The sequence below is a fragment of the Alosa sapidissima genome, chromosome 5 (assembly GCF_018492685.1).
Source record: "Alosa sapidissima isolate fAloSap1 chromosome 5, fAloSap1.pri, whole genome shotgun sequence".
NCBI classification, from domain to species: domain Eukaryota; kingdom Metazoa; phylum Chordata; class Actinopteri; order Clupeiformes; family Clupeidae; genus Alosa; species Alosa sapidissima.
The window spans coordinates 15,994,226-16,011,541 of record NC_055961.1 but is presented as its reverse complement, the minus strand read 5'-3'; the positions used below and the strand labels follow the sequence as shown (position 1 = coordinate 16,011,541).

Below are 17,316 nucleotides of genomic sequence, written 5' to 3'. Positions count from 1 at the left end.
TACGAGTGTTCAAGATGACTACTACACTACTAAGAGTGTTCAAGATGAGTTGAATACAAGGCATAAGCTGTGCATGGACTTGTGAGGACATGTCAGTCACTGGCAGAACTGTGGAGTCTTTGTCCATGACAGTACCCATCATCCCAGTCCCTCCAGGGTGCCTTCAGGCCAATCTCCATGTCTGCATCACATGTCTTGGCGAGCCTGCACATAGTGTAACAACAAACTTTCCCCTAACAGGTTTTCTGAGGAACACGACGTGTCCGTATTGTGACTGTGACTGTTAGAGAGACAGATACACCCACAGAGAGGATCTGGGATATCCACGTTCTTTGTGTGTTGCAATTCAGTCCATTTTTTAGGCTTGATTCTCCCAGCCTCTCTGCTGAATGGGCAGTGTGGGATAACAGCTTATTGATGCCCATGTCCGTAACGTCAAAATAAATCCTCCCCACAAAGGAAAAAAGGTGGCTCTTCTTTTAGTACCAATACAAGTCCTTGGTCTTTTCTGGCACTTGGACACCTGAGAGAAACACACAATACGTCTCGAAATCATATACTATATCTGAACTCAAATAGTAGCAGTAACACTAGCATAAAGTGATACATTTTGCTTATAGTCAGTAGCCATGATGGTTTTGACATCCAAGGAAGCCTGGTCAAATTCACCCTCTGGGATATATCAATACATGCCTCTAAAGAATATTGTGATATGCTTGTGATATTGGTAGGAGAGGTGATGATCATAAAGGTGATGATACATGCAGCAACTTTTTGAGTGATGTTGTGGGACAATCACATTAACGGTTTCCTAATGTTCTGGTTGGATGCTTGTGACAAGTTTCCTACTGATTATTTAAATATGTTGCAATTCCTCAAAGTAACTGTGCACATAAAGGGATATTCCACCATTTTGGGGAAATACACTCGTTTTCCACCTTCCCTTGAGTTAAACAATTGAGTTTTACCTTTCCCCAGTTCATCCAGCCGTTCAGTGTGAGTCTGACAGTAACACTTTTAGCTCCAGCTCATTGAATCAGATTAGACCGTTATCTTATAGGAGAGATGCTAACGGTCTAATCTGATTCAATGAGCTGGAGCTAAAAGTGCTACGGTCAGACTCAGAGAATGGCTGGATGAACTGGGGAAAGGTAAAACTCAACAGTTTAACTCAAGGGGAGGTGGAAAACAAGTGTATTTCCCCAAAAGGTGAAATATCCCTATAAAGTTTAGCTCATTCCTGTTATAAAGAATGTCAAGATATGTCTGAATGTGCATTAAAAATGGTGTGTACACTATATCAAATCAGATAAGTACCTGAGTCTAGGCTGATCCTGTTGCCCACTGAGTCTCTGAAAGCAGAAGGTGAATCCCAGCCTGGACTCTCCACCTTGGAATCCATGAGTACTCCCCCTGCTGGACGGTCCATGTGTAGCATGCTGAGGAAGGAGCCGGAGGAGCTCTCTGCGGGGCCCGGCAGTTGGTAGAGCCGGGTCACGTCAAAGCCCGCGCCTGGTCCGTTGGGGTAGCTCCACACACCTGGGCCCATGATTACACCCTGAGAGGCAACCGGGCTCTCGGCCGACGAGAACTGGGCCAGGCCAGAACTGGAGGGAAAAGGGCTCTTGGACCAATCTGGGCTGGACGGGTTCCATGTCGAGGTGGGTGGCTCTGTAGCAAAACAAAAGGATGGACAGAGCAGAGATTATATTACATATGATTTGATGTAACATTTTCTTACGATACGATACGATACAAACTTTATTTGTCAGTTTGCACTGAAATTCTTTTTGCATCCCTGGACAGCTCATGTAAGGATAGGAGGACATATACAGTACATACATTTTAGACATATAGCATCAATAGACAGACATGAAGACATACATGTAGGACATAAAGCATCAACAGACAAACATGAAACATATCCACAAATGACAGTATCAAGCATGACAGAAGACAAAGCATACAGTACAATTACAAAGAGGCTACATCAATATATCCAAACTTTTATCACTTAGAGACATTACATCCATTAATAAATAATTCACTAGATCTTAATGTTGCTGGTTTAATAAAAGGATTGAATGATGTATAAAAGAGTATCTAAGTCTGATGCGGTTGAAAGAAGGAACTCTAAAGCGCCTGTTTGAGGGCAGTAGCTGATATTCTCTGTGTAAGACATGTGAGATGTCAGTGGAAATATATTTGGCCAGCCTGAGCATTCTCTTGTTGTGAGCTTCCTGGAAAAGGTGTGCTACAGGTAGCCCAATTATCTTTGAACAAATTTTGATTTGATGATATAGCTTTGCCTTATCTTTGACTGAAAGGCTACTCTGCCAAACTGTGCTACAATAAAGCATTACACTCTGAATTACAGACGTAAAGAACGCCATTGTATCTTTTTGCAGGTAAATTCTATGTGAGAGGTCCATGAGAGGTTTTTGTCTATCATGACACCCAAGTACTTGTAGGTCGGGACTTGATTGATTTCTGAATTGTGAATCTTCACTGGAGACAGTTAAAGATTAGGTGGTTTTCCAAAAATAATTTCCTTTGTCTTCATCTTGTTTGCTTTACAGTTTCACAATGGTAATGCCTCACAAACATGGAACTACAGAGACCAAAGCCTCCCTATCTGTTCATAGAAATAGCTTTCAACTGTCTGTTCAAGCATGAAAGAGATGGTTATGGTATTTGGCAGATGCTTTTGTCAAAGTTACTAACAGCATATGCACAGTACCTAAAATAATAACAGCAATATCAATAACAATATCAAATACCAACAATAAATGAGTTTTCATATTAACAAAAACTATTAACATACAAACCATAACTTTTTATGAGACTTAATTAATTCAGCGAGTAAGCATTACAGCACAAACCTGTTTTGATAGCTTTGGTTCTGCTCCGCGGCTTGCTGACTTGGGGGTCTTTGGGAGAGCCGGCTTTGATGCTGAGGTCTTTGGGGAGATTGGCCTTTTTGAGGGCGCGTGAGAAGTGCTCGTCCACCACACTGTTGATGTCCCCCTGGTAGTACGTGAAGAGCACCCTCTGTGGTGCATTTCTCTCCGACGCCTCCGCCAGACTCTCTACCCTCATATTCTCCATTTGACAGACACGCTCAGATCCTACATGGACAACAAGTTGTTGGGTTCCCTCCATCTCACTCAACACTGCACATTTCAAATAGGAGCTCAATGATTTCAGTCATTAACCATGTGATTTAGGCACATATTTTATTATGCTAAATAGATCACTGCTGGATCATGATAATTCAGATTTGGACAGTTTCCTGAGCCCGTCTACACACAAGGGGCATATACTGAGATCTCTTACCTTCATAAAAGTTTACACATACAAATTATTTCCAAATGAAGAGTTGCGGTAAGTCCTTGAAAGTGCCAGTCCACATACACAGCTACTAGCTGAATGCACCAACATCAAATGGGACTGGCTCGGTGTTCCTCAGCCGATACTTTGACTTGCGTTGGTATGTGGCTTTATGGCTTTTAGCAGACAGAATGTGGCCCGTCTAGTTTGACTGGAAACAGGCACGTTAGCGAGGGAAGGGGTGTGTGTGTGCTATAAGCAGGTTCCATGTTGACACTCAGGTTGTAATGATGTACTGAGATGACATTGAGAAGGATGTTTTTGGCCATAAGGTAAGCTCTAAAGCAAACACGAAGCGAAGACTCTGCAGACAGATGCTCAAATTCTCCCGTTGCAGCCATTTATATTTCACAAGCTCTACAAATGTTGCTTTCATGAACATGGTGTCACAGTAATTCTGATGTAGTGTAATTAACAGCTTTTTAGTACAATTCTAAAATAATCAAATTGATTTTTTTCTTAGTATACAATTTAGCCAAAATTCTAAAAGATTAAATCTGGAAATTCAAAACAAGACAACTTCAGTCCAGCTATTCATTCTTGATACACGGGATGGTAGTTGGTGGTAGTTAGTACACTGGTCTCAGTCAAAAGAGGCAGGCTTACAGTATAACAAAATACCAAACATTACCAGTACTTTAGAATTTTAATTATATAAAAAAAGAAAAATTCTCAAAAGAACACATGAAAGTGAAGACATGACACTTAATCGATGACAAATTAAAAGACTGCTGCACAGCACACAAACACAAAGTCAAGACTTTTCACAAACAAAGGGGGCATCTTCTGTACTACTGAAGGGACAATTCAGGACAAAACGGTCCAGCGCTGCGGGAGCTCTGCAGTGTGGTTCGAGTGGAGAGGGGATTAGTGCGGGATGGAGGGAGAGTATAGAGGCATCTCTCCTCTAAGCATCCTCTCCTCCGTCCTCCTCATCGCTGCCGGCCACGCTGCTGTCTGTTGACTCGGCGCCCGGGTCACGACACTCCTCGTCTGCCTCCTGGTTCTGCACTGCCCCCGACGTGCCCTCGGTAGGCGTCTCGGTCGTGGACGCCGCCGCTTCTGTGGCGCCCTGACCGTTGGAGGCCGCCGTCGGAGGTGCGTCGGCTCCACTGCTGCTTTTGGGGACGTCTCCCTGAGCTGCGGCCGCTGCCGCCGCTGCTGTCGAGGCGTCCGTGGGCCCCTTGCTCCCGTCCAGGAAAGTCTCCCAGCCTTTCAGCCGTTCCTCACGCTCACGGCTCGTCTCCTCCACCTGCACCGAAGGGTCAGAGACACAAGACATTTTAGAGAGTAGGGGTGGTCAATATGGACTTAAAGGAGAATTCCGGTGTGATATTGACCTAAAGTGTATTGAAACATGATACCGAGTGTGAACGTATGTCTCATAGCCCATCTCGGCTTGTCCCCTGCACTCCAAAATCTGGCGCTAGTTAGCCAATGCTACCAACAGCTTTTTCAATAGTGGTGCTTCGGCATCGGGCTAGCCATGCAAATAAATCACTGTTTTACACCCATTTACGAGGCTCAATGTATCTCCACACTTCATTGGTAGACTTCCGAGGGCCCTGACATTTAAAACGAGACATTGAGAACTTTGAAAAAGCACTGGTAGTTTACTTACAAGACGATTTATACAGACAGTATCTTCACGAAGTTTAGCGTTTGCAGCCATCTTGAATTTAGTCACGATAAGTCGAGCAACGAGTAAGAATGAACAGGTATGATAAGGGATCAGATTCCAAAAATAATTCAGTGAAAATGCATGGATTCCAGTTGCTGCTACTGTAAGTAACGAGATGGGCTATGAGACATACGTTCACACTCGGTATCATGTTTCAATACACTTTAGGTCAATATCACACCGGAATTCTCCTTTAAAACTGTTTCACAATATTGCATGCTATTTTTGGCGATAACAGTAATGTTCACCACTGTTTTTTCAGCTGTTTCTCAACTGTTATGTTAGCTTACAGTCTTGAGCCGTGCAAACACAACAAAGGATCAGGATCATTAGCAATGAACTCTTCCTCCTCTACAATTTGCATTCCATGATGTTTGTTCTCATTCTACATGTGAGCCATCCATCTTGCAGCACATATCAAACATTTCACTAACTCTATCATTAATATTGTGCTATGACAAATTCTCATCATGGGGAAGAATTTGATGGAATGTCGATTAGAAATACAATGTGGCACATCCTTGTTAGAGATCAGGGGGGTGGAGGAGTAGAACAAGGAAGTAGAGGAATGAAATCACAGAAGGACAAGCATTCAAAAAGGAAAGCAGTACTAAAAATAAACTTGAGGCTGCCTTACTAGAACATACACTATAAAGCCCTAGACACATGCTTATTTATGCACACACATTTTCTGTCCTTATAAACACATGTAAAAGAACATGTTTCTAATAAAAAAAAAAAAGCATCACATTCTGCAGAGGTTCCCATTCCCAGCCAGTGGTCCTCATGAGACAGGCTCTCACCTGATAATCAGTGTTGCCGTCCCACAGCGCAGCTGACAGCTGCCTCCCCCCGAACCATCGGCCATTTAATGCCAGTATGCAAGCGTCACCATGCTCAGGCTCCTTAAACGCCACTGAAGCCACTCCATCAGGGTGTCTCTGAAGAAAAGAAGGCACAGCCAGCTATGAAGTACACTTAAGCATGGTTTAAGGATGTTTCATTTACTATCAGTGCATACATAGAGATTTAAAGGAAGGAGGCTGTTGTTGTTGTTTTTCGGCTTACATCGAATATGATGACTTTCTTTACATCGCCAAATTTCTCACACTCTGTTCTGAGGTCTTCTCTGTACTCGTTCAAAACAAGAGGGTCTTCCTGAATAGACAAAAAAAAAACAGCACATTACAAATAGCTTTTCTGCTAAATGTGTAAACACTGAAACAAATGTATCATCACACATAAATCTCACAAGAGAAGTTTGTTTTGTTGAGACGCAAGCCATCTCCAGTCTGTTTTATGGGGGGAAATAAAATATGTCATATTTCTGAAGGAACAGTCCGCTATTCTGTTCAGGGTGAATTTTTCAGACACTTTGAAAAATTACAGGCACTTTAATGCTGCATTTAGTTAGTTCTTTTAGGACCTGAAAACATTTAAATTGATAAACACTATGTTGTTAATACTAATACATTTGAAATGTTTCTTTATTCTGCATGCTTTACCTAGAAGGTGAATTACAAAAAAAAAAAAAACACTCCCATTGTGTTCACTCTTCCTCCTGTTATTTCTCACATTCATGTCATTCCACAGAGGACATAGGAGAATGTTCGGTGTGAGGAAGTAGTGAACCCATCACTGCAGGCACAGCAGAGAGACACCTGCATTCCTCCTGCCATCTCAAACACCTGCATTCCTCTAGCTATCCTGAAGCAGAATGCAGCCAAACTCGCTCTTCATAATGGCACACCCATTTTCACAAGTCTCTCTCTCACTGACAGATATACACACACACACACGCACAAACATAAGCCGTTTTAATATAGAACTGCTGACAGCAAATGTCAAGCAGTTATCGCAGAGTGCATGTTTGAGTAAGTAGGAGTGCACTGAGGATCATTACACAAAACTGTAAAATCTCAAGAGCATTTGGAGAGCTTGTAAGCGTGTTAACTTGGATCCATTTCTTTTTGGGATTCATGAGGAGGTCTGAACCCTGTGCTTACACCATCTGTACAGATGGCTAATTAATTATATCCATGTCTATGAACCGGGAGGAGGCTGAAGAGTCATGTATTAAAACCCAGAGCAACAGAGATCACTAGACAAGAATGAGCCAATTCCAAATTCCTCATACCACCGAAATCGTCAGTGTTGGAGAACAGTGTGTATAAAATTATCAATTTGCATTATTCCCTGTCAGTGACTCCATAACAAGTTTTCTTTGTCATGGTCTTATAGAATTGGCATCATTGAAACTGCCTCTTCAAATACCTGTAGTCTACAAAGCAACAGACCATACAGATTGTGGACAGATCACTACATGGGGCAGCCATACTGGTTAGTGCTTAGTCACTGTTCCCCGAGCACCGCTGTTGTTGAGCTCACTGCGCCGGGATTAGTGTGTGCTTCACCTCACTGTGTGTTCACTGAGTGCTGAGTGTGTTTAACTAATTCACGGATTGGGATAAATGCAGAGACGAAATTTCCCTCACAGGATCAAAAGAGTATATATACTTATACTTACTTACATTCTGAGCACCTGCTGTGTGGGGAAATCTCTCACCTCAAAGTCACTGGGATGAAACATGTTCCGGATGATCACTACTCGCTCATGCCGTTTACGGACCTCTCCTTTTTTCTCAGGCCGCCAGTCCAACTGCCTGGAGCAAGAGGGAAGATATCAGATTGTACACAACCAGTGCTCAGAAGAGATTATTTGCAAAGAAACATGCATGCATGACCCACCCACACACACACAGACACACACACACACACACACACACACACACACACACACACCCACACACAGCTAAAGGGTCAGCATCCGCACCTACAAAAGTTACAGTAGATATAACAACAGCATGATGTCTGTGCAAAATGAAATAATAACCGTATTTCTGTTGAACGAACACACATCAAATGCAGACAACACATCATACCGATATATAATGAACATACTTTTGCTGCGCCTTCAGTTTCTTGCGGTATTCTTTTGACTTCTTCTTCTTCTTGCTGGCGTCGTACGTGCCCTTGAGCTCGAAGCGGGCCGCCTCCACGTGCAGCTGGTAACCCCTGATCTCACTCTCATCCAACAGGCGCTCTGCCAGGGCCACAGACTCTTTCTGCAGCGGGGAAGGGCACACAGAGTCCAAGAGCTTTTAGAAAACAGTTTTTAGAACGGCAGACATAATCTGCAACAAACTTAATAACATGCCTGTTAGATCGAATTGGAACATTCTACTTATAGAGGGAGAGCAGATAGCTAACAAACATTCAGAAAAAGTCCTGTTGGCAAATTTGAGGAAAAGTCGGTAAAGGGGCTATTTCACACAATTTGAGGGTGCTGAAATATTTTGTTTACCAAGCTCAATTCTGAGTTTTAAGCTTGCTAATTAGCATAATTAGCATAGTTCACATACTTTTTGGTTTTGCCATCAGATATCATAGGAATTGCAAAAAATAAGGCATTAATATACTCTTTATGTATCAGATATGTTGTAGGACAGGACAGGAATTACCCCAATGACCCTCAAGTAGCAAATGAAAATAAGCTAAAATTAAAATATAAATTGAAATAATAGCTAAAATTCAGTATGACATTTAGAAGCAAAATAGATTCCTTGATAATAAATTGATAGAATAGTAGGTGACTGCTCATTTTTCTGTAGAAAGTACTTTGTCACTAACTATTATGAACAGTTGTCAGTCTTTACAGAGGATTTACACTGTAATTTTCTTTTACTGTAAAGGTGACTGTGCTTGCCTAGTTAAAACATCTCACTGGTGCTCTTTCCTATCATTCAAATTCCAGCAATGCAAAAAAATGGAAGAGTGTGCCTGTTTGATGGTTGCTGAAGAATAGTGATGGGCAAATGAAGCTTTGGTGAACCACTAATCCACAGCAGTGTGAAGCTAGCAACACTAATGAAAAAATCCAATATGGCTGCCACATGTAGATTTTTCAACATAAAAGTCCTTACCCAAACCAGTTTATGTATCCAAAAATATTGGTTTGCTAAGGACTTTTATGTTGAAAAATGTATGTGTGGCGGCCATCTTTTTGCTTTTCAGCTAGTGTCGCTAGGTTCACACTGCTGTGGTTCAGTGGTTCACCAAAGCTTCAAATCCTCAGTTATGAACTGATTAATGTCCCTGTACTGTAGCTATTGCAGATAGCGATGGTTATTTGTGAAATGGAAATAAGTCTTATCCTCACTCAAGTGATGTCTAGCAATGTGGAATGTCCTGATCACTGCAAAAACTGCTCATTCAACACTGGTAATAGATGCTCAAGATCTAGTTATGTCTTTAGGACACCAATCTGACTGCAGCACATTTAAGAAGTATGCAGGAAAGTTTGTAAGAAACTTTTGTATTGTTATTTGGTATTTGTTATGTGGTAGCAAATGATGTTGACTATCAAAGAAATAGACCTAATGTAGGAATACACACAGATATTGCAACAGATACGCTCAGGCCAATCCAAACTTTTCTCATCTGTTGTTCCTCGTTGGTAGAACACACTGCCAGTTCCTACAAGGGCAGGGTCATCCCTCTCCATTTTCAAAAAACTCCTGAAGACCCAGCTCTTTAGAAAACATCTCCTCTCATAGCAACACTTACAAGTTTTGCTGATCCTAGCACTTACCACCCGTCTTGAACTGACACTCAACTGTTTAAAAACAGCACTCACTGATGCACTTATTCTTACTGTACTCTAGCGTTTTAAAATTGTCCTAAAATTGTTGAGAGAATTGCTTTAAAACTTACTTTTACCATGTTGTTAGTCGCTTTGGTTAAAAATGCGTCAGCCAAATGTAATGTAATGTAATGTAATAATGGTGTAGGCCTATCTGATTAAGCAACTTGTTGCAAACTGGTACTATGAACAAAATATTAGTGCATTCCTGAATCTACATCCTTATGCATGCTTCCTGCCAGGACTTTTACGGGCTTTTCCCAAATCACGGAAATAACGTCGACGCAGCGGTATAGTAGCAGATAGTAGCATCCATCAGGCAAGTGTTATTTAAATAAACTCCTGGTGTACTTACAAACTTTCTAATACCTTGTTTCATGAGTAAAGAACATAGTTGTACTACTGTAGAAGTTTTGTACCATTCAGGGCATTATTAGTGGGGTAATTTACGAGATACTAAGTTGGTTCCATTACGCCTGCAGAAACTCATTAGTTTCTGACAGCGCTACTCGACCAGGGTTCGACCAGGGGAAAACAGGTTCTGGGAGGGTGTTTGGCTCAGGGTCATGGTGCAAAGGACCCGAAGGTGAAATTACTCCGAACCATCGCTTTAAACAGCAACAGCCGTGGCCTACTGGTTAGCACTTCGAACTTGTAACCGGAGGGTTGCCGGTTCGAACCCCGACCAGTAGGCACGGCTGAAGTGCCCTTGAGCAAGGCACCTAACCCCTCATTGCCCCGAGCGCCGCTGTTGTTGCAGGCAGCTCACTGCGCCGGGATGGATTAGTGTGTGCTTCACCTCACTGTGTGTTCATTGTGTACTGACTGTGTTTCACTAATTCACGGATTGGGATAAATGCAGAGACCAAATTTCCCTCACGGGATCAAAAGAGTATATATACTTATACTTACTTATACAAAGACGTAAAACATAAACAAATAGTGAAGTAAACATGTGGACCGCAGTTCCATAGCCCTTAACTGTAAGTCAGTACGTAAACAATTGTGGTTCAGCAGTTTCTAAGCATACCACAAAAGTTTTTTTCACAAACTAGACTTCCTGCACATACCTTCAAATAGCAACAGAGTCCATCTCCTTTCTGGTTTCCATCCTTGTCCTTGTAGAGTTTCACCTTGTACTCCTCTGTGATGGGGTCACGCATGACGATGCCACATTTGGACATGAACTCCACAAACTCCTCTTCGGTTATGTCTAGGGGTAGGCCTGGAAGGCAGAGGCACATGAATGTACAAACTGGGTCAGTTGAACCAACACAAACCAGCATCAAGCAGACCGTTGAGTTACATAAATCCAAATTTCAAAATGTAACACTTTTATTCGCTGGTTTAGATTTCAAAGGACTTTGTTGAATTCAAATGTCCCCCTCATAAATTAGTAGATCGTATTAATTGTATAAATATTACAAGGTCAAATAATCCTTTCCGCATAAGTCAGTTCATCATACCAAGTTAGTCATTCACCACAGTCCATCTCAATGTCACAAAATCTAAACAGCCCCAGGCTCTTACATTACATTGATCAAAGTAGTGAAACCTACCTGAAACATAAACATTTGTGTTCTTGTCAGTCTCCACATCAAACCAGCCTGCAATAAAAACAAAAAGGGTGCTCTGTTAGGACACATATAATATCTATTAGAATGGTCCTGATTTAAAGCAGACTCCTCATGTTCCAACATTCTGAAGGCCAATAACAAACAAACCTGGATCTGCCTTTCTCTTCTCTCCCTTCTCTCCCTTCTCTTTGGCCTTGGCCTGGTCGCTACTCTTATCCGTCTTCTCGGGTTCCTCTTTCTTGGCTGCTGTTGCTTCAGAGGATGGAACTGATGCAGATGCATTCCCTTCCTCATCGAAGCCATAGTTGGCATGGTACTCCGCCAAAAAGTCATCCGTTATCTGCAAATAACAATAATGAGACTGGTGATTTTACACACTGATTCACAAAGAATAAATTGAACAGATAGAAGTTTAAGTGGGCAGTGAATCTGCAGGTAATAACCCAGACTCATTGTAATTAAATTGAGCCAGAGTTGGACCTTTATTATACAGTCTATGAGTTGGACGCTGTGAATGTCAAAACGTGGTGCTTTCACCTCCGACCGGATGTTTGTGGAAATACTTTAGGAGTTTACCTTCGGGAACCAAGCTTTCTTGTCAGGGTCCCAATCATACACCGTGCCATCCTCCGGGTCCACAAAAGTGAAGGGGTCATCTCCGTCTCCACGCCTTCCTCCGTAGAGCTCCTGCAGCCGAAGCTGCTCAAGGAACTCTTTATTCCCATGCGAGTCTCCACTCATCTGCACATAAAACAGGTTAACGTTAACACAATTTAGGCGGCAACCACGAGTGAGCACCACACAGGGAACTGGACAGACAAATGTCTCAGAATTTAATTGAAGCACTCTTTAACGTTACTAAACACGCTTTGATCGCATGACGCAACACTGAAGGAAGATGATTGTGGTAACGTTATGGGACAAGCCATATAACAACACCATTCACCACCAAGTGAAAAGCTGCTGCCGTTAAGAGCGGCTACCTGCTTGTGAAAATATTGCTAACACAAACAACGATAGTATAAGCAACTAACCACATATATACAATAGGACGTATGTAAGCATGTGAACAGTGAACAATAGTAAAGTAAAACTAAACAAACTGCCACTGGAAGTGCCTATTTAGCTGGCTATGTAGCTAGCGTCAGCAGCTAACTAATGTTAGCAGTTAGCTATTTAGTTAGACCTCTCAAGAGCAATATACTTGTACCACAAATTAGAGTGATACAACAACACGAAGATGTTATGTGTATGGTTCATATGAATCAAACTGTTTCAACCCTAAGTTTAATATACAATCAGTTACAGTAGAAAATATACTACAATCTAGTAACTACATACCACGGAGAATATCCGCGACTGCAGATTGAACAAGTTAACTTCCGGGTCAAAGAATAACTTCTTGTTTACAACCATAGACATATTAGTCAGGGGGCCCATAGACATAATATACATAGACGCCGCATTGGCTGCTGGAAACAAGAAATGCAGCCGCCATCTTGGACCGGTCATACTCCTCATTGCGTTGCAGCAGAAAACACAAGATGACAGCACTGTGCAGCATGTTCCTGCTCAAATCGGCGGACCATACTCGGGGGATTTACTTTTCACAAGTAAGATTTAACATTACCGTACTATTGGTTGTATTTTGTATTTTCGAACAATGTGGCCTGTATCATAGCTACATGTATGACCTTTGCAGCAAAAAAAACCGCGTGAAAATCTGTTCGGTATTCAGTGAGATATGATTAATTAAGTGTGCTGACAGCTCATTGCACCGGCCAAACAGATTACACTGAGTGGAGTGGATGACCGGTCCAAGATGGCGGCTCCAAATCTCGTCAGCGCTAGTAGGGAGCAGCGGTCGATGCGGCGTCTATGTATATTATGTCTATGAGGGGGCCTATGTGGTTTCTGTGGGATTGAAATGTTAATTTTTGGAGAGTGGTTGGACTGTCTTTAGAGGTCATTGAACATGGAGAAAAATGATGTCTCCATTTTTTTTTTACCTGTTTTAACCCTATTTCTGTGAATTTGTATATTTCACTATAATTAACACCATGCATTTCACCTAAATCACTGGCTATGTTGAATAAAGTTCACAAAACAGTTATTTTCTTATTTTTAACAGTATGATTGTATGTCAGTATTATGATTGTATGTCAAACAATTAGAGATAAGATCAATAACCAATCAGTTTCACCAAATACACATACTCCATTGCTGAAAGATAGCAAAATCACAGAATCACAGATGAGACCTCAAACAACATTTAATTCATTTACATATACACAACATATTAGATCTCACCTCCACAATTTCCTCAACAAAATCTACTAGTCTACTACTACAACTAGTCTACTAAACCTTATTCCTACTCACCTTCTTAAGACTGCTCTCCCCTTCCTGGATAATGTTTTGCTCTAGATTATAAATAATTCAATGCTATCAAGGCATGTACCGCAGTCGTTTAAGACATCTGTTATTAAGCCCAAAAAAACCTAGCCTTGTATCGATACTGGTCTTCCTGGACCTCAGCGCTGCCTTTGACACCATAGACAATGACATACTACTTAGGCTTGAAAATTTGATAGGCATCAAAGACTCAGCACTCGCTTGGTTTAGATCAGTGTTTTTCAACCACTGTGCCGGGGCACACTAGTGTACCGTGATCATCAGGCGTGCCGTAAAAAAATACCCAAATGTCACTCACTGGTCCAGAAAAGCAACTGTTGCATCAAATAATTTATAACCACACATACTCTCATTGATTGTATGATTGCACTATTTGTGGTATGCAGGCATTGTACAACGGGGGCCCCATATCCAGTATTCACAGAATCATCACATATCCAGTTCAATACAACAATTAAATTAGATATAGTCACCTACAAATGAAACAGAGGGTGCTTGTTATATTGAGCAGGTCTTGCATAGAAGCCAAAATAAGGCCATATCTGTGTATTATTTGAAATTTTAGGCTATGGTATGTTTATTTTTTCTTCACACAGGATTAGTGTGTTAATGTGCCGTGGGACATTTTAAGTGTCAAAAATGTGCCGTGGCACAAAAAAGGTTGAAAAACACTGGTTTAGATCATACCTTCCTAACCGTCAACAATTTGTACAGGTCCATAATAAACCATCTACCCAGATTATGGTAAAATGTGGAGTGCCTCAAGGCTTAGCACTGAGGCCCCTGTTGTTTAGCAGATGATACATAACTATACCTCTCCATAAAACCTGATGAATTAACACTGTTAGCCAAACTTGACACATGTATAAGAGATATAAAGACATGGATGACGAATAATTTCTTGCTTTTGAACTCAGATAAAACAGAAGTCATGGTTTTAGGTTCTAAAAAGATGAGGGATATCCTATCCACATCACAGGCTACATATAGTGATCTTCCACTGACCTCATCCACAAGTGTTAAAAACCTAGGAGTTATAATTGACCAGGACCTAGCACTAAGTAATCAAATAAAACAGATCACCAAAACTTAATTTTACCATTTAAAGAACATTTCAAAGATAAGAAAGTCCTTATCCTTACCAGATGCCGAGAAATGTTTTGTCATCTCAAGGATAGACTATTGCAATGCTATTGCAATGCTATTATGCTGGCTGTAATAATACCTGTCTAAAGAGCTTACAGCTTATACAAAATGCAGCTGCTCACACACACAAAAAATATGAACATATTTCCCCCATTCTAGCATCTTTACACTGGCTACCTGTTAAGTCATTGACTTCAAAATATTACTTATAGTTCTTGGTTGGTTGCCTGCATTGAAAGAGGACATCTCATGAAGACGCTCTTTTGTCTGCTTCTGACAGAAGAAGCACTTATCTATGCTGGCAGCAGCTGCTGCTGAACAAGTGTCCCTCTAGATGGACTTAATGCAGTTGCAGGTGTTGCTGCAGGTTCAGAAGATGGTCTACCACGTCTTTTCTGAAGACACTGAGTCCTGCCTGCTTCACATGATTTCTAGTAGCGAATCTTAGCATGCTGCAGATGCTCACTGTTACAGGTGGATTTGTAGCAGTTCCTGTGCCAAACTGTTTGTTCTGTTGTAAAATAACTGCACTGTAACAATGTAATCGTTGGCTGATCTGTGATACCCATCTCCATACTCTCTCATGGACAAAAACAAGAAATTTGGCATATGTCTCTAGTGATGGGTCATTCACCAGTCCACACATATCTGCCACTGGATACATAGCCCAAAATCTGTTTCTTTTAGAATATGTGTGCCATCACCTGACTAACACAAAGACACACCTCAGAAACTAGACTGTGCCACCATGAACTATGAAAATGTGCTTGCTCAAATGTAGAAGGCTAGAAGGTCACTAATATCACCAACCATGAAGAACAGAGCACTATGTGCTTCAAGTTATTCGATATTCTAAATTCTATCACTGCCAGCTATTAACAGCCAACTGTCACTGGTAGTCAGGGATGGATTACTGCACGGGCCTACCGGGCCCAAACCCAGAGGCCCAAGCCATTGCATGGAATCATTGCCTCAATATCAACACATCATATCAACACACAGACTATGAATCTGATTGAAATAAAGTATTGGCCATCCCCAAAATGCACCAGAATACAGGAAATCACATCAAATAAATTTAAAAAATGTCCCCCGCAACAATTAGTGGGGGGCTCTTAATACATCTGGGACCAGGGGCCAGAAAGTTCATAATCTGTCCATGCTGGTAGTGTCTCTCTTTCTCTCTCTTACACACACACACACACCTGTCTGTTTGTCTAGCTGATCCTTTACCCTTTCTTTTCTTCACACTTACATAGGCTTCAGAAGACCTTACAGACTTCAGCTGGTACTATGTAAAAGTCAAGTAAACTTGATTTAACAGAGATCTCCGCACTTTGTGCTCTGAAAAAATGTTTTATAATGTTGTATTGTTTATGTGGTCCACTTTTGCACACTACCTTGTAGAATATCTTTGCTTTTTGGCACCAAACCCTATGCTATAATACCAGCAATGTGAGGTTTATGGACAAAACACCAAATTTGACCTTTTCTGAATTTGACCTTTGATTTGGGTCCTTCAAAACCTTCAAAAAAAATGGAGACGTTTTTTTTTACTCTTAAGAACCCCTAGAACAAAGATATAATACTCTCAAAAAATGAACATGCGAATCCCACAAGCCCCCAAATTAGACACATAGGCCCCCCTACTATATATAATAAGAGGTCGAGAGGAGCATCAGAACCGAACCCTGGGAGCATCAACAATCTTTGGGAGCATCATAGCCTACTGCTCAGGATGGTTCTGATAATAAAATAATCAAATAAAAATACACCAAAGTTAGAAAGATGATCTTGTATCTTCATTTAAGTTCAAATGTTTTTCAACCACTGTTATTTTCAAAAACAAATGTTTATTTTATTAATCATCCAAATAGCCTAACCATCGGGCAAGGAAGAGGAACATATTTTGCATGTTCCTCCTGCTCTCCTTTAGACTACTTTCTTTGCTTCTTCTTGCTGGTGTAAACCCTCTCATTCTTATGGACCCGGTAGGTAGACAGCAGCTGAAAAGTTCTCCGAGCTTCATTTTTCTCACCTGTTCGCTTTGAAGTGATTCTGTCAAGAGCAATGATCTCAGATCCCTTGCACTGTATTCTCCAACTTTATGAGATATTATAGGAGAGGACTATAGCTGTTTTATTAGCAAAACGAGGCTTTACAAAGTATTACATGGAGGGATGCCAATGATTGTGGAAAATATTTATAGATGAGGTAGTTTCCATTCAAAGTTGAATTTGTCCTCATTTACAAGGAGTGCCAATAATTGTAGAAGGCACTGCATTTGATTGCTTGGTACAGTCTCTTAAATCAAATGTAATAGCAGATAAGACAAGAACAACAGGATGCCTTAAAATGAAAGACATTATCAATTAATATAAATGTTACAATGTAGGCTATCTATC

The 17,316-nt window shown here is 41.1% G+C and overlaps 2 protein-coding genes across 4 annotated transcripts; both read right to left on the bottom strand.

Annotated features, from left to right (window-relative positions):
- Window positions 1–342: 342 nt before the first annotated feature.
- On the bottom strand, window positions 343–3,892 carry si:ch73-52f15.5 (uncharacterized protein LOC100150557 homolog). 2 transcript variants are annotated; one of them, XM_042093624.1, is made up of 4 exons: window positions 3,337–3,892; window positions 2,883–3,173; window positions 1,318–1,671; window positions 343–523 (listed from the first exon to the last, which is right to left on the bottom strand). In XM_042093624.1, exons 2-4 carry the CDS (start codon window positions 3,160–3,162, stop codon window positions 480–482), a joined length of 678 nt encoding a protein of 225 aa, XP_041949558.1. In that variant the 5' UTR covers window positions 3,163–3,173; window positions 3,337–3,892; the 3' UTR covers window positions 343–479. The 2 variants fall into 2 exon arrangements, with proteins under 2 accessions (XP_041949558.1, XP_041949559.1); XM_042093625.1 differs by having other exon boundaries at window positions 2,883–3,128.
- Window positions 3,893–4,017: 125 nt separating this feature from the next.
- htatsf1 (HIV-1 Tat specific factor 1) lies at window positions 4,018–16,971 on the bottom strand. 2 transcript variants are annotated; one of them, XM_042093586.1, is made up of 10 exons: window positions 16,950–16,971; window positions 11,927–12,091; window positions 11,498–11,690; window positions 11,333–11,380; window positions 10,844–10,998; window positions 8,033–8,196; window positions 7,638–7,734; window positions 6,140–6,229; window positions 5,875–6,012; window positions 4,018–4,642 (listed from the first exon to the last, which is right to left on the bottom strand). In XM_042093586.1, exons 2-10 carry the CDS (start codon window positions 12,089–12,091, stop codon window positions 4,298–4,300), a joined length of 1,395 nt encoding a protein of 464 aa, XP_041949520.1. In that variant the 5' UTR covers window positions 16,950–16,971; the 3' UTR covers window positions 4,018–4,297. The 2 variants fall into 2 exon arrangements, with proteins under 2 accessions (XP_041949520.1, XP_041949519.1); XM_042093585.1 differs by lacking the exon at window positions 16,950–16,971 and adding an exon at window positions 12,692–12,777.
- Between the last annotated feature and the right edge of the window lie 345 nt (window positions 16,972–17,316).